Source organism: Myxine glutinosa, chromosome 11, assembly GCF_964187855.1.
Source record: "Myxine glutinosa chromosome 11, kmMyxGlut1.1, whole genome shotgun sequence".
In the NCBI taxonomy this organism is placed as follows: domain Eukaryota; kingdom Metazoa; phylum Chordata; class Myxini; order Myxiniformes; family Myxinidae; genus Myxine; species Myxine glutinosa.
In genome coordinates this window covers 129,792,153-129,810,175 of record NC_136271.1, presented here as the reverse complement: position 1 = coordinate 129,810,175, position 18,023 = coordinate 129,792,153, and the positions used below count along the sequence as shown (strand labels likewise).

Here is an 18,023-nt window from a genome sequence, read left to right as displayed (position 1 = left end):
GTACCGCGTAGCCGCTGAACCTCCTGCGGGTGCCCACCCCTACTCAGAGGGGCGCCTCGTGGCGGCCGCCATGCCCCGCCCACCACCACTGCGGAAACCGCGGCCTCCGGCTTCGCCGCAAACCTGGTGCCATTTCCACGCTAGGTTCGGCCACGAGGCCCGTCAATGTCGTCCGCCGTGCTCATTCGGCAGGTCGGGAAACGCCCGGGCCGGCCCTCGGTAGTGGCACTGAGCGCCGGCCGATTAAACAGCCTCCTGTACATAACGGACACCTTATCCACGCGCCGTTACCTGTGCGACACGGGAGCGCAGGTGAGTGTCGTTCCCGCCGGTACGTCCGACAAGCAGACCGCGGGCCGGGGTCCCGCTCTGCTTGCTGCCAACGGCATGCCCATTCGCACATACGGAAAACGCTGCCTTTCTCTGCGGTTCGGAGGGCAGGTTTTCCGATGGTCGTTCGTGACTGCCGACGTGCCTATGGCACTGCTTGGCACGGACTTCCTTTGTGCCAATGGCCTCTTGGTGGACGTAAAGCACAGAAGGCTTGTCCAGGCCGAGACGTTCAGCTCGCTCGCTTGCGCGCTGCCCGCCTCGTTGAGCAGCTCACGGAGCGGCTCACCGAGCGGCTTGGTGAGCGGTTCGGTTCCGGCCAGGTTCATCTGCACGCTTCCGGCAGCGGACGAATTCACCCGCCTCCTCGCCCGTTTCCCGGCCCTCACGAGGCCCACCTTCTCGGCGGGGACCGTCAAGCACGGGGTGGAACATCACATCCCCACCGCCGGGCCACCGGTATACGCCCGGGCACGCTGCCTTGAGCCGACGAAGCTCGCGGTTGCTAAAGCCGAGTTTGCTACGCTGGAGCGGCTCGGCATCGTGCGGCGCTCCGAGAGTGCTTGGGCGTCGCCGCTCCACATCGTGCCCAAGCCCGGCGGGCGATGGCGACCGTGCGGGGACTACCGCCGTCTCAACGACGCCACCACACCCGACCGCTACCCCGTCCCCCATATTCAGGACTTTTCTGCCCGCTTGGCGAATATGTCCTTCTTCTCGAAGGTGGACCTCATACGCGGTTACCACCAGGTCCCCGTCAGGCCGGAGGACATCCCGAAGACGGCTGTCATCACGCCGTTCGGTCTTTTCGAATTTCTTCGGATGCCCTTCGGTTTGAAGAATGCGGCTCAGGCGTTCCAGCGCCTCATGGACAGCGTCTTGCGCGACTTGGATTTCGTCTACGTCTATCTGGATGATATCCTCGTCGCAAGCACGTCCCGCGAAGAGCACCTCCACCATCTCCGCACGCTCTTCGAACGCCTGGGCCAGCACGGCCTGATCTTGAACCCCGCCAAGTGCCGGTTCGGTGTCACTGAAATCGACTTTTTGGGGCACCTCGTCACCAGGCACGGGGCCGTCCCCCTACCGGCCAAGGTGGAGGCGGTGAAGGGGTTTCCGTGCCCCCGCACGATCAGGGGGCTCCAGGAGTTCCTGGGCATGGTAAACTTTTACCATCGGTTCCTGCCCCGCATCGCCCAGCTCCTGCGCCCCCTGCACGAGGCCCTCCGAGGGAAGCCAGGCAAAGGTGACATCACCTGGACCGAGCAGATGGACGCGGCGTTCGTGGGCGCGAAGCTCACCTTGGCTAACGCCACCATGCTCGCGCACCCGGCGCCCGATGCACCGATCGCCCTCACCACCGATGCCTCGGACTACGCGGTGGGCGCGGTGCACGAGCAATGGGTGCGTGGAGCCTGGCAACCGCTGGCATTCTTCAGCCGGCAGCTTCGCCCGCCCGAACGCCGGTACAGTACCTTCGACCGCGAGTTGCTCGGGTTCCACCTGGCGGTCAGGCACTTCCGTCATCTGCTCGAGGGCCGTGCGTTCACGGCCTTCGTCAACCACAAGCCACTGGTGTTCGCAATGGGCAAGGTTGCCGAGCCCTGGTCGGCCCGGCAGCAGCGTCACCTCTCGGCCGTGTCCGAATACACGACGGACATCCGGCACATCGCGGGGAAGGACAACCCGGTGGCGGATTGCCTTTCCCTGTCCGTTGCCCACGCGGTCCACCTCGGCATCGACTATGCCCGGATGGCGGTGGACCAGGCCGCCGACCCCGATGTCCAGGCCTTGCGGACCGCCGTTACGGGCCTCCGCGTCACCGAGGTGCCGTTCAACGGCGCGGGCACGGCCCTCTGGTGCGACGTCTCCCTCGGGCGGCCTCGCCCCATCGTGCCCGCGAGCTGGCAGTGCCAGATTTTCGACGCCATCCACGGCCTGTCCCACCCGGGCACGAGGGCCTCCCAGAGGTTGATCGCCGACAAGTTTGTCTGGCATGGCCTCCGGAAGGCCGTCCGCGGCTGGGCCAGGACGTGCCTCGCGTGCCAGCGCGCGAAGGTGCACCGACACACCCAGGCCCCATTGGCCCCGTTTGCGGTGCCGGAACGTCGGTTTGACCACGTTCACGTGGACCTGGTGGGACCTCTGCCCCCCTCGCGGGGTTTCACCCACGTCCTGACCATGATGGACCGCACCACCCAGTGGCCGGAGGCCGTGCCTTTGGCGTCAACGAAGGCGGCGGACGTCGCGCAGGCCTTCATCGCCACCTGGGTCGCCCGGTTCGGCGCCCCCTTGGACATCTCGTCCGACCGCGGCCCCCAGTTCACCTCGGAGCTCTGGGGGGCGGTCGCGCGGGGGCTCGGGGTCCAGCTGCACCGCACCACGGCCTACCACCCCCAGGCTAACGGCCTGTGCGAGCGGTTCCACCGCTCGTTGAAGGCCGCGCTCCGGGCGACCCTCCGCGACGGTGGCTGGGTCGACAGGCTCCCCTGGGTGCTGCTGGGCCTCCGGGCGGCGCCCAAGGACTACCTGCGCGCATCCTCGGCGGAGATGGTCTTCGGGCAACCGCTGCGGGTGCCGGGCGAGTTCCTCCCCGACTCCACGGCACCATGGTCCACGGCGCAGCAGCGCTCCGCGCTGCAGGAGACCGCCCAGTGGTTCGCCCCGGTGCCCACGTGCACCCACCTACGCACGTCGCCCGGAGCTTCGCACCGCGGAGTACGTCTTCGTCCGGCACGACGCCCACCGGACACCTCTGCGGCCCCCGTACGACGGGCCTTTCCGCATGCTGGAGACCGGGGTGAAACATTTCACCTTGGACATCGGCGGCACTCCTGACCGTGTCTCCATAGACCGCCTCAAGCCGGCCCACCTCGACGTGCACCACCCACTGCCGGTGGCTCGGCCCCCGCGTCGGGGCCACCCCCCGGCGGGCGGACCCCCGGCACCGCCCGGCCCCGCCGGCACGCCCCCCCCCCCCGAGCCTGCACCCATCCCGGGTGCAGCCGGAGGCATCCCAGCTGGCATCCCTGCACCCCGGACGCCGCCAGTCGCCAGAGGGTGCTTCGGCCGGGTCATCCGTTTGCCCCGCAAACTGGCCCTTCAGGTGCGCGGGAATTCTGGGGGGGGCGCGTGTGGCGGACACGAAAGCTCACTGGCATGATGACATCATTCCGTGCGCCAAGTGGGCGCCGGCCACGCCCGAGGGGTAGGCGTGGCCGCGGGATATACACCGGGCGCGCAGCCCGGAACGCTCCAGTGTTACAGTGAGCTCTTGAATAAAGACTCTTACAACTTACCGCGTTGTCCGCTTCCTCCTTGCTTACAAGCAGCGCGCGTAACACCGCGCTTCAATATAATCTAACAAATATCATGAAACATTTACATTTTGTAGTATATTGTATAATTTAAATAAACATAAATGCAAATTTCACATGTGGAAAAAGGAAGTACACCCTTGGCTCTAGTAGGTGGTATTGCCCCCTTTGGCAGAAACAACCTCAAGTATGCGTTTCTTATAACTGTCTACCAGTCTCTGACATCGACTGGGAGAAATTTTTTCCCACTCCTCCATGCAGAATTCTTTCAGCTGTGCGATGTTTGAGGGGTTTCTTGCATGCACAGCTCGTTTCAAATCCCCCCACAACATCTCGATGGGATTTAGATCCGGGCTTTGACTTGGCCATTCCAGAACCCTCCGTTTCTTTATTTTCAGCCATTCCTTGGTAGATTTACTGGTATGTTTAGGGTCATTGTCATGTTGCAAGGTCCACCCTCGGTTGAGCTTCAACTTCCCTACAGATGGCCTCACATTATCCTCAAGCACCCTCTGGTACAATGAAGAATTCATAGTGGATTCTATGATGGTGAGCTGCCCAGGCCCTGATGCAGCAAAGCTGCCCCAAACCATACTATTTCCACCACCATGCTTTGCAGTTGGTATCAGGTTCTTGTGGTCAAATGCTGTCTTTGCTTTTTGCCAAACATGTCTTCTGGTACTGTGGCCAAATAGCTCTACCTTTAACTCATCTGTCCAGAGCACATTGTTCCAGAAGTGCTGGTCTTTGCCGAGGTGTTCATTGGCAAACTTTAGTCTTGCCCTGATGTTCTTTCTGGACAGCAAAAGTTTCCTCCTGGCACACCTCCCATGTAGATCAAATTTGTGCAGCCTCTTTCTAATGGTAGACTCGTGCACTTTGACATCAACAGTGGCAAGAGCTACCTGTAGGTCCCGTAATGACATTCTGGGGTTCTTAGAGACTTCTTTCAGCATCTGGAGGTCTGCTGTCGGGCTGAATTTGCCGGGCGGCCTGGCCCGAACAAGTTGGCAGTTGTTTGGAATCTTCTCCACTTGTCGATGATCTTCCGGACAGTCGAATGATTGATTTCAAATTGTTTAGAGATCTTTTTAAATCCCTTCCCAGACTCGTGGGCATCTATAACCTTCTTTCTGAAGGCCTCAGAGAGCTCTTTTGATCTCGGCATGGTGACGTCGCACACTTCAACAACAAAGAGCAAACCAAACTAGTCTGAGGTTTAAATAAGACAGGTTCCTCCAAGATCCTCTCCAACGATGTTCTAATCATTTGCACCTGAGCTGGTGCACCTGATTCTAATTTTAGGTATTTGAAGTAGTGATAAATGTAAGGGTGTACTTACTTTTTCCACATGCGAAATCTGCATTTATGTTTATTTAAATTATACAATGGACTACAAAATGTAAATGTTTCATGATATTTGTTATATTATATCACCTTTATCTATCAATATTGTTGAAATGAAGATCAAATCGCTGTATGTTGAAATATGCTGAAAAAGTCAAAACTTTACATGGGGTGTACTTACTTTTTCACATGACTGTAAATGGAGAATTTTTAGCCACAATTTGTTTCTGTTCTTTCTGTTGTTTTTTTCTTTGTTATGATGGCATTATACTCCTCAATAAGGGCCACACACCTTTGAGCATTGTCATTTGCCACCTTGAAGTGTTCAACTTTCTGTAGTTCTTCCCTGTAATCCTCTCTGAGCTCCCATGACTCAGAGTCAGAATCCAGAAAACAGAAAATTATTACAAGTTAAAATGGGCAGAACCGCTTTATAAAGAGATTATGCAATGCCCAGATGACATTACATTGGGAAAATAAAATAAATTTTAATCATCCAGTGAAATTACTTTTTAAAAAATGATCATTACTGTGATGGATAGCATGTTTGGAGTCAGTAGTGGTGTTAGTGTGAAATAGTCATTCCGTTATGCGCGTTTACCTCTGACCAGTCCCTGATAGGCCAGGCCCGCACTTGCCTGAAACTTTCCCTCCATACCCTGAACTGCCGGAGACTCCACACCTGACTGTGCCTGATGTCTGGGTGGAGCCACCAATGCCCATCCTTGCACCAGGAGACACAATCGAGTTGCGATGCGAGACAAGTGCACCACCCTACAGCCGCATTTCCTGGTACTGGAATAACGGTCCTCTTGCTGAGAACCACCAGGTTTGTGGAAGATTCGTTATTGCTCTTCTATGAATACGTTTTCTAACATCAGCTTGGGACAAGAACTCTTTATGTCTCAGGCCAGAGACAAATGGGTTTTCAGTTTTGTGGTGCTGACGTGTCTGCGTTTGCAGGCATTGGACAAGATCTTGCGTGTTCGGTATGGATCGGCTCGAGATGAAGGTCAATATACTTGTGTTGTGGATGGCCCAAGTGGACGTGGTCAGCACACCGTCTCCCTCACAGTATCTTCCGGCTCCAGCTCAGCAAGTTCACGTATGTGCAGAATGCTTTCATATTAACATTACTGATGTGATTGATCACCAGGCTTCATAGATGAAACTTGTGATTCACACTAGTTGAGGTAGTTGTCTGATTATTTGCCTGCTTGTTATTTCCACCACATCAAATTGGCCTTTCACATATGATGCCCTCCTCCCTCCCAGGAAAAGGATTGATTACTTTCTAGAGGGGGGGGGACTAACTTTTCTACAAAAGCTTTTAAAATTTGCAGACCAACTGACACTGTAGTTAAGAGTATAATGGCTGACACTGCATTTAACAATGTGTAGTTCTTTGCTTTTATTTTCACAAACTATGTGGAATAGATGCCCAAATAGGGAAGATGCATGGCCTCCGAGGTTAGTCAGGACCTTTGTAGCAACTGCTGGTGTGGCACGCAGGTTCAAGGTTCCATCAGAGTTGAAAAATAGATATTTGTATATACAGTAGTCGTACATGGGACGGCTTGCCAGATCGACTTTTGGGGGGAAACTACTCCACGCTGATGATATAGTGAGCCAGAAGAATTTTTTATATTGAATTTAGAATTAGGCTAAGGCCAGAATTTAGGCTAAGGCTCGTAATAGACTTCACGTCACGCACTTCAGTTTATTCAGATTCCTTTCTCGAGGAGCTGACAACTTCCTGTGTGCGTTTAGTTTAGGAGTGCATGCACGCGTGCGCGGTGGGTAAGACAAAAATGACTTGAAAATAGTGGTGAATTTGTAGAAAAGTGAAACAATGTTAAAATCAGGGAGACAAGAAGATGGTGTTGTTCAATGTTGTTTCACCGATCATTAATTTTCCCTAGTTGCTTTTGCTGTTAAAATTACAAGTATTCAGCAAAAACTGTCTAGTGCTTGAAAAATGGCTTCCCCAACCAACTAGGTAATGTCTCCAGTCTGCTGGAAATTTGTCTGGATAGTAAGACCTCAGTGTATGATGGAGGTTCGCTGGAAACTTTTGCTTTCTGGGATGTGGAGGTTCATTGGGAGCCTTTGCTTTCTGGGATGTGGAGGTTCATTGGGAGCCTTTGCTTTCTGGGATGTGGAGGTTCATTGGGAGCCTTTGCTTTCTGGGATGTGGAGGTTCACTAGGAGCCTTTGCTTTCTGGAATGTGGAGGTTCACTGGAAACGTTTACTTTCTGGGATGTGGAGGTTCACTGGGAGCCTTTGATTTCTGGGATGTGGAGGTTCACTGGGAGCCTTTGCTTTCTGGAATGTGGAGGTTCACTGGAAACGTTTACTTTCTGGGATGTGGAGGTTCACTGTGAGCCTTTGCTTTCTGGAATGTGGACGTTCACTGGCAGCCTTTGCTTTCTGGGATGTGGAGGTTTTCTTGGATATCTCTTTTTGGAGACAACGTTCAACAAGAAATCGACCCATACCGATACATTTTTGGACTTTTATTAAAACGACACCAGTTGCCACAAACGCTGTGTTACACAGAAATGTAATGGTAGATGTCATCACCCAGAAATAATATAATAATAATAACCAATCCTTTCACACCATGATTCACATAGGAGCTGCCGAGGCAGTTTCATTGGCTAAGGAGTACAATCCTGGACGGGTCGCCGCTCCGAAGCAGGATACCCGAATGGCTCATTCATCCCAGTAAGCTGATACTCATTTTCCCGACCTCGGAAGGATGACAGGCTGAGTTAACCCATTTGGTGCTATTTCACCTACACCCATGTGGTGCTAGTACAACAGGGGCTTGAACTCAAGACCCTAAATTCTTAAGCCAGCTGCCTTAACCATTAAGCCAACACTGGGAATATCATCCAGAAATGCTGCAACCAAATAAATATTACAAATACAGAAGTGTGTGTGTGTGTGTGTGTGTTGTTGTTGGTTCTTATCTCCAAATGCGGTACTCAGAAGGTGAAATGGAACCCTTCCAGGTCTCAAAGTGACCACCTTCGTGGATGTGTGTGTGTATGTGTGTGTGTGTGTGTGTGTGTGTGTGTGTGTGTGTGTGTGTGTGTGTGTGTGTGTGTGTGTGTTGTTGTTGGTTCTTATCTCCAAATGGGGTTTTTAGAAGGTGAAATGGAACCCTTCCAGGTCTCAAAGTATCCACCTTCGTGGATGTGTGTGTATATATGTGTGTGGGTGTGTGCGTGTGTGTGTGTGTGTGTGTGTGTGCATACTGATCACAAAAAATATAGCATTGAAGGAGCTATGCTCCAACGCGAGTCGGAAGGATTGACGCGACCAAAGACGGAAATTCGTCCGAGTTGCTTTATTGCACGTATCAAACTCGGGTACTCTGAAAAGCCCGTTTATCGGGCAGCAATATATATACACATTATGCCGGAGCGTTTGCCCGGGAAAAGCGAGACCGGGCATGCCCGGGCGTCCTGGGCGAGCCCTGGAAAGGCGAGAGCGGGCATGCCCGGGCGTCCTGGGCGAGCCCTGGAAAGGCGAGAGCGGGCATGCCCGGGCGTCCTGGGCGAGCCCCGGAAAGGCGAGACCGGGCATGCCCGGGCGTCCTGGGCGAGCCCTGGAAAGGCGAGAGCGGGCATGCCCGGGCGTCCTGGGCGAGCCCTGGAAAGGCGAGAGCGGGCATGCCCGGGTGTCCTGGGCGAGCCCTGGAAAGACGGGTCTGGGCATGCCCGGGAAAGACGAGACCGGGCGTGCCCGGGAGGCTCGGGCGAGCCCGGGAACAGCGAGTCCGGGCATGCCCGGGAGAGGCGCGTCTGGGCCTGTCCGGGCGGCCTGGACGAGCCCGGCATGGTGATTGCTCCCTGGCCGCGTCCTTGGTAGGTGCAAGGCGATTGTGTACACCCAGCGGTAACCGCTACAGCATAAACATTGCATCTTACTGACTCCTCAAAAGTGCTTCTTTATCATGAAAAATTGTTTTGTATGACACAGCACCTCCGCTGTAGCTTTCTAGATTCTTTATTATCTATCTATAATTCCAGTAATCTCTGTGTGTTTGTTTGTACGTTTGTACGTTTGTTTGTCTGTGACCGCTGTTTCTCGACAACCACGGGTCCGATATACTTTAAACTTGCCAGGTATATTGCTGGGGACCCGAGGATGTGCCTTTTCAAGGTTTCATATTAATCGGACAATTACTTACCGAGCTATGTCCAAAAAACGATTCAACCAATCAGAGAGCAGCGAGCTATCGCGTGTGCCGAACGTGGCGGACACACTCTGCCTCGGATGGCACATTTGAGAGCGTATTCATTTATTTCACGTTTGCAAACTATGTTGCCGCTATGTTGGCGTTAAACTATGTTTTAAAACTAATAAAAACCCCGGGGGGATTGTCACTGTACTCGCAAGCCGTTCGCCGTTCGCTTTGGCGTTGCGAATGGACCAAAATATTTCATGAACCAAACCATTTCATGTAAAGCGTTCGCCGTTCGCTTTGGCGTTGCGAATGAACCAAAACATTTCATGAACCAAACCATTTCATGTAAATAGAGGGGGGGATATAATTTTAGATATAGATATAGTACGGGCATGCCCTAGTACAAACAAATGGCACACAGTGGTATAAGCAAGGAGTATGATGGGGGTATTATGGTTCCATAATTTGTGCAGGTGAAGAACCACCAAGAGTGAAGGTGCAGCCGACATCACATTTGGTGGCACGGGTCGGGGAGAGTGTGGAGTTTCATTGTCAGCTGAAGAGCGGTTCACATCCAGTGTCAATTCAATGGCGTTCTGAAACAGGTGCATCATTCCCTGGTGAGTGACCCTTCCTCACGTAAAAAAAAACATCTGCTTGTAAATTACTTACTGTACTTTTATTCTGACTCAGTTAACAGCTTGTTTCATTAAAACCATTAGTTGCTAGAAGTTAATCAAATATCTGTGTGTCCACACACATATATATATATATATATATATATATATATATGTATGTGTGTGTGTGTGTGTATGTGTGTATGTGTGTATGTGTGTATGTGTGTATGTATGTATGTATGTATGTATGTATTTGCGCTTTTAATTTGTCTTTTTCTGCAACCCCTTGTCCGATCGATGCGAAACGAGGGTCACCCCATTGATAATATTTTATCGCCAACACTGACGTCATAGGTCATATGGTATGGCAGACACATTGGATTAAAGGAGAAAAATTGCATATCACCTCTGAAACCGCTCAACGAAAAAAATATAAACTTGGCATATGTCATCAACTCCCAGTGGGGGTATATATGGTGATAATGATGATGTCATCAGTGAAGTGGTATTCCAGCCTTACTCTGTTGAAAAATCCTTGTCCAAAAAATCTGAAACTTCATATATGTGATACAACCTGACGTGAGTGATGAATTAAATGTACTAGTGGGGTCACCCACGGGAATCCCATGGGCATGGAGGTGTGTCGTTGCGATCAGTGCAGCCGTTTTTGCGGTACCCGGGAAAATAATGTTATGCGGGAGTCCAAACCTGAAAATGCTGGAGACCAAAGCTGAAATTGGAAAAACAATATAGCCTATTTTACTCCAGGGGGTCCCAGGATTACCGACCCAAAATTGCGTTGCGATCGGTTCAGCCGTTTTTGCGGTAACTGGGAACGGACGGATGGATGGACGGACGGAGACAGACAGACAGACAGACGGACGGACAGACAGACGGACGGACATTTGGTGAATTATAGTAAGATGATGTCATGAGTCACGTGGTCTAGCAGCCATATTGGATTGAAAATTAAAATATAAAAAAATCTTCACTTCCAGAACCGCTTAACAGATCATTGCAAAACTTTACACATATCATCGACTAGCCATGGTGAATATAATTTGAATTTTTTTAATATTCATCTTCAGTGAAGCCTGGTGTTGGCTTAGCGGTTAGGGTGCCGGCTTGGGATCCTAGGATCCTGGGTTCGAATCCCGGTCGATCGCTGAATTAACGCCAGGGGGGTTGACTCAGCCTGTCATCCTTCCGAGGTCGGCAAATTGAGTACCAGCTTGCTGGGTGAATGATCATGGTGTGTACCCCGATTTAGAATAGGCACACCGTATCCCTGCGCATCGTAAGAGGCGGCTAAGGGTTGGCGTCAGGAAGGACATCCGGCCATAAAAACATTGCCTTTAGAATAGGTACACCGTATCCCTGCGCATCGTAAGAGGCGACTAAGGGTTGGCGTCAGGAAGGACAATCCGGCCATAAAAACATTGCCTCAAACAGGGAACCATGATTGTCATGGGGCCCGCAAGGCTAACCCCCACTCTAGCGGGGAAAATGGCCTTAAAACGATCATTCATCATTCATTCATCTTCATTGAAGCAATTTAGCCTTAATGTGCACAAAAATGGTCGTTAAATATCCTACTAATCAATAAAGTTGCAGATAATGGCAATGTATGTGACATAATGGGGTGCATGGATGATATGGTTATATGGACCATAATAGGAGTGGGACATAATAGTAGTTTGTTCAGTTTACGATGGTATTTTTTTTTCAGAATGAGCGTGCGAGACGAGACTATGCACTCTACTGAGTGTCGTTATAGTTCTTTAAATTATCTCGAAACACACTCCAGTACCCTCACTTGGCTCAGAGTAACCCAAAAGACGGCACACTTCATCAGGCAATGCTGCCTACAAAGTACCAGGAAGGCAGGTTCTTTGTCGGATTCGATTTCAGTGAGAATCAATGTTTGCAACTCAAGGGCTTATATGCTACAAACTACTACATCATCTGAACAGTGCCAATGATATGAATTGTGCAAAATATATACCTGCACGGCCGCTCAGCCATAATGTGCATGGCCCACGTGACCATTACACATGCTCCTTTTGGCCTCTTCTCTGGTGTACTGGTGTTCTTGTGTTCTCTTTCTGGGTGATGACACTGTGGACATCACTCTCCATTCCCAGAATTGATTTAAAATAACTCGTGGAAACTTTATGTGGATCCTCTTGCTCGACTCTGATGCAGATTTGTGACTTTGATCTAATAAGTCCAAATTGCCCTGGTCCATCTAGTTTGATGGGAACCATAACGTATACATTTTACAAAATTTAAGCTTTCAGAATGTTTTTTTCCTTTTTGCATTTAATCTCTGTGTCTTGACAGATAATGTGCAGTTGAGTGAGGACGGCACAACGTTGTGGGTGCAACGAGCAAGTGTCCAAAATCATGGGAACTTCGTATGCCTCGCAAGCAATGCCTTCGGGATTACCCGTGCTGTCGCTGTGCTCTCTGTGCAGGGTAACTGTCCACTCTGAACACCTAATAACATGTGTACACTTTGTGCATTACACCTCTTATTAGATACACACCCAGTAGAGCACACACTATGGAATGCATAGTTGTGCACAAATTTATTGAGCGCGTTTGTGCAACCAAAACCAATCAAAGCATTGTGAGAGAAATACACATACGGCATTTGATAAAGATCCTGTCCCGACCTGTTGTGAAATGGATGATTTAGAGACGTTAAAATTAATAAAGGGACATCTGTCCCTTTAGCCCATGTAAACATGGGAAAGAAGAGAGGAAACCAGAGTCTGTGGTGTAATGTCCGCCCTATATCTAGGAGGTTGGTGGTGCGAACCCGACTCTGGCCGAGAAATACCAAAGACGTAAATGCACGTGCTGCGTCCTTGCTTGATGCTGAGCATTTAAAAAGGAAAGAGCATGTACAGTAACCTTTAGGTTGGTAACAATTATGCTGGCTTGATAGGCCTAATGCTAATGGCCTCCTGCATTGAAGCTCCTAGCAAGGGAGCTCATATTTGATCATATTTACCCTGCACTCGCGAAGCGAAGAGCAGGGTTAAGCTATTGGTTGCGGTCGTACATGTGGCATACGTACGTACATGCGGCGTACATACATGCGTGTGCGCGTTTTTAAAATTTATTCCTTCTGATGATAATGTCAAATTTATTTTCTTGGCAACCGTTAGTCCATTGACATGAAATTTTACCATAGGAGCGCCTCTGCCTGTGTAATATTTTATTCCTAATTATGATGTCATCGGTCATGTGGTATGGACGCCATCTTGGAAAAACGATGCACCTCTATATCTCTGAAACAGCTCAATGGAAAAAATTTAAACATGGCTTATTGTCAAGTACTTCCCATGGAGAATAAGATATGTTGATGACGATGTCATCAGTGCCTTCATTATGACAAAATTTGACAAGTACAACACTTGATCCGATCAGTATGAAAATTTCTCTTTATGCCTCCACCGATGAGATTGCCGGGGGCATTATGTTTTCAGGTTGTCCGTCCAGCTATCCGTCTGTCTGTCCGTCCGTCTGTACATCCGTGATAGGTTTTCGTTACCAAGATAACTTGAGAACGGCTATAGGGATCTTAGTCAAACTTGGCATAGGTATGTATAATGAGGTTAAGATTAACTGATTAGATTTTGGGGTCACAAAGTCAAAGGGCAAAGGTCAGAGGTCATGTTAGGTAAAAAATACTGTTTCAGCGATAACTGGTGAACCAGTGATGGGATTCTGACCAAATTTGGTACACTTATGTAGAATGATATAAAGATGAATTGAATAGATTTTGGGATCAAGAGCTCAAAGGTCTGACAAATAGCCAAGATGGCTATTTGTGTTCTATAGTATTCATGTACAGTCACGTGAAAAAGTAAGTACACCCCATGTAAAGTTTTGACTTTTTCAACATATTTCAACATGCAGCTATTTGATCTTCATTTCAACAATATTGATAGATAAAGGTGATGTAATATAACAAATATCATGAAACATTCACATTTTGTAGTCCATTGTATAATTTAAATAAACATAAATGCAAATTTTGCATGTGGAAAAAGTAAGTACACCCCTACATTTATCACTACTTCAAATACCTAAAATTAGAATCAGGTACACCAGTTCAGGTGCAAATGATTAGAACATCGTTAGAGAGGATCTTGGAGGAACCTGTCTTATTTGAACCTCAGACATTTAGTTTGGTTTGCTCTTTGTTGTTGAAGTGTGCGGCGTCACCATGTCTAGATCAAAAGAGCTCTCTGAGGCCTTCAGAAAGAAGGTTATAGATGCCTACGAGTCTGGGAAGGGATTTAAAAAGATCTCCAAACAATTTGAAATCAATCATTCGACTGTCTGGAAGATCATCTACAAGTGGAGAAGATTCCAAACAACTGCCAACTTGTTCAGGCCAGGCCGCTCCAGCAGGTTCAGCCCGAGAGCAGGCCGCAAGATGCTGAAAGAAGTCTCTAAGAACCCCAGAATGTCATCACGGGACCTACAGGTAGCTCTTGCCACTGTTGATGTCAAAGTGCACGAGTCTACCATTAGAAAGAGGCTGCACAAATTTGATCTACATGGGAGGTGTGCCAGGAGGAAACCTTTGCTGTCCAGAAAGAACATCAGGGCAAGACTAAAGTTTGCCAATGAACACCGAGGCAAAGACCAGCACTTCTGGAACAATGTGCTCTGGACAGATGAGTCAAAGGTAGAGCTATTTGGCCACAGTACCAGAAGACATGTTTGGAAAAAACCAAAGACAGCATTTGACTACAAGAACCTGATACCAACTGTAAAGCATGGTGGTGGAAATATTATGGTTTGGGGCAGCTTTGCTGCAACAGGGCCTGGGCAGCTCACCATCATAGAATCCACGATGAATTCTTCATTGTACCAGAGGGTGCTTGAGGATAATGTGAGGCCATCTGTCGGCAAGTTGAAGCTGAACCAAAGGTGGACCTTGCAACATGACAATGACCCTAAACATACCAGTAAATCCACCAAGGAATGGCTGAAAAGAAAGAAATGGAGGGTTCTGGAATGGCCAAGTCAAATCGCGGATCTAAATCCCATCGAGATGTTGTGGGGGGATATGAAACGAGCTGTGCATGCAAGAAACCCCTCAAACATCGCACAGCTGAAAGAATTCTGCATGATGGAGTGGGAAAAAATTTCTTCCAGTCGATGTCAGAGACTGGTAGACAGTTATAAGAAATGCCTACTTGAGGTTGTTTCTGCCAAAGGGGGCAATACCACCTACGAGAGCCAAGGGTGTACTTACTTTTTCTACATGCGAAATTTGCATTTATGTTTATTTAAATTATACAATGGACTACAAAATGTAAATGTTTCATGATATTTGTTATATTATATCACCTTTATCTATCAATATTGTTGAAATGAAGATCAAATAGCTGTATGTTGAAATATGTTGAAAAAGTCAAAACTTTACATGGGGTGTACTTACTTTTTCACGTGACTGTATACAATTAAATTGAAATTAAAATTAAAATTTTAAAGGCTGGAGAAAAAAAATCTCTTTTCGGAAGTTTACCGGCATTGACGCAGCGTCTTTTACACCACCTTATTTAACACATATCCATGCCTGTTTTTTATGTTCTTTATGACATCCCTAAAACAGTAATTTTACTGTTTGGAATCATTTTCAACGTTGTTTGACTTCCAGACAGGTGGCACAACTTTTAAATTGAATTTCACTTTGACGAGGCTCTCCAGGGATTGTTAGATGGAAGTTTATTCAGTACAGATTTAATGCCAGAAATTTAAATTGAGATTCACAGCGGTGTTCGTCCGAAGCAGCTGCGATTGGCATGAGCGGATTATTCATTGGCTGTATTCACAATTTCCATTTCAAGTCATCGATTCCGTGAATTCCCTCCATTTTCCACGATTGCCAAAAATCACTGGCACGAGCAATGCCTTGTATGGTTGTTGGTGATGTGGTACTCCAGCCACTGCTATGTGCCGCCATAATTGTACACAAATCTGGAATTCGATAATTCAAAGATAATTTTTGCATTCATTGTCAGAGGTTTAAATATATATATTAATTAAATATTTTGTTGCATCAATTACTAAGACACATGAGTGCATATATCATGGCACCATATAACAATACAAATGTGCAGGAACGGCATGACCGCTTGTTCTTAATTTATCATTAAAGAAAGATTTGCAAAACAAACTTTTTGTGCAGCAACACAGACTTTTTTGTCAGGCAAATCTTTTGTCATTACCAAATAAATATGGAAAGCACGAATTAATTATTTGAATTAACAAATTAATAAAACTAGTGAGGTACCCGTGCTCCGCACGGGTGGGAGGCCAGAAGCAGATAGACAATGCAGAAATGGCGAATGCTAAAGCATGAAACCAATAAATTCCACATTCCTGTAGCACCTTCAGTCGCACATTAGACATGGACAACAAGTTCGTGAAGGACTTCCATGAAAAACGTATGGGTACGTTAACGTATAGAAACATCAATCATGGGACTGTGGCGAATCTGCATATGGCGATCTGCGAATTTCACATTTAGAAAGTAGAAACCATCACGGCATGTCGTCATTCACTTGAACTCGATATCTCTTTTTTCATTCCAAACAGCATAACTCCAATCACAAATTAAATAGCATTAATATAAACTTTTAACAACATTGTTAATGTTTCCTTCATTGTGAAAACTACAAAGTCAACAGTTAAATGGATTTTGAGCCGATAGGTGTTACGGCCTTGGCAAGATCGATGGAGACAGCAATCTGTTAGCTTATACACCGCCCAAATAGCTATGTATAATTCTCATGTAGAGATTGAACTCACGTCGTTTGAACTTTGGCCGAGGTCATTATTTACTTCTAATGATGTTTACATACGAATCAAAAGGAAGGTAATTGGTTTTGGATCATCCTTTCTGCATATCTCATGGGATTGTGAGTTGGAGAGACGACCGTGATGGTGGGGAGGGGGTTGCCATTCTCTCAAGCAGGGATTCAACCCATGTCCTTATAAAAGGTCTTTCTCCGAGGTCATTATTTTTAACTGTGTGTTTTCATTCGTCAGGTTGCGATCGGTGCAGCCGTTTGTGCGGTACCCGGAAAAATAACATTATGCGGGAGTCTAAACCTGAAAATGCTGGAGACCAAAGCTGAAATTGGAAAAACAATATAGCCTATTTTACTCCAGGGGGTCCCAGGATTACCCACCCAAAATATTGTTACGATTGGTTCAGCCGTTTTTGCAGTACCTTCGAACGAACGGACAGACAGACAGACAGACAGAATCACCTTTGCCTATTATAATATAGATTAATTAAGAAATTAAAATTATTAATAAATCAATATTAATCAAAATTACTCTTGTACAACCTCAGGGCCTCCAACTGTGCAGCTGACACCACCAGGGCCAGTGTGGGTGCGGGAGGGCGAGGCAGCCATCGTTCACTGTGTGGGTTTGGGTGAACCACACCCTGTCGTGATGTGGCGTCACGAGGGAGACAGGAGACCTGAGCCAGGAAACCCGGATTTCAGACAGGAAGAGACTGTCCTCAGGGTAGGTTTCAGCAGGAGGAGTATATGATGTACATACTTGATACTTACTTTCCTTATTTTACATGACAGAAATTGGTTTCCATCCACTTTTGTCAGAAATTGGTCATATGTGACTCTCATGTTAACCTAGGTCTGTGTGCAAATGCATAATCCATATGTTTTTGTCGAATAATCCATGGATTATTAGACAAAAACATATGTGTTGGACACAGCCTGGTGTTGGCTTAGCGGTTAGGGTGCCGGCTTGGGATCCTAGGATCCTGGGTTCGAATACTGGTTGATCGCTGAATTAACGCCAGGGGGTTGACTCAGCCTGTCATCCTTCCGAGGTCGGCAAATTGAGTACCAGTTCACTGGTAATTCCCTGTGTGTCGCAAGAGGCGACTAACAGGGTTGGCGGCAGGAAGGGCATCCGGCCATAAAACATTGCTTTAAAAAGGGGACCAAGGTGCCCGAAAAAGGCCAACTCCTGCTCTGTGGGGGAAAATGGCCTCTAGAGGTGGTTCAATCCATATGAATAGCAAGTCTTTCCGATAAACTGAAGGATACATAAGTATGAAATTTGTATTTTTCATCATATTCCAGTGGTAATTTAAAAAATAGACAAAGAATCTTAACTTGTTCAGTGGTGTAATCGTTCAAGAG

The 18,023-nt window shown here is 48.1% G+C and overlaps 1 protein-coding gene across 2 annotated transcripts in view; it reads left to right on the top strand.

Moving 5' to 3' along the window:
• The window catches only part of HSPG2 (heparan sulfate proteoglycan 2), a 411,257-nt gene that overhangs the window by 320,350 nt on the left and 72,884 nt on the right, over positions 1-18,023 (top strand). For both annotated transcript variants that reach the window (XM_068131082.2, XM_078787133.1), the window contains 5 exons: positions 5,606-5,823; positions 5,958-6,099; positions 9,667-9,813; positions 12,154-12,288; positions 17,201-17,379. In XM_068131082.2, coding sequence (XP_067987183.2) covers positions 5,606-5,823; positions 5,958-6,099; positions 9,667-9,813; positions 12,154-12,288; positions 17,201-17,379 — 821 coding nt within the window. The remainder of the gene's footprint in view (positions 1-5,605; positions 5,824-5,957; positions 6,100-9,666; positions 9,814-12,153; positions 12,289-17,200; positions 17,380-18,023) is intronic.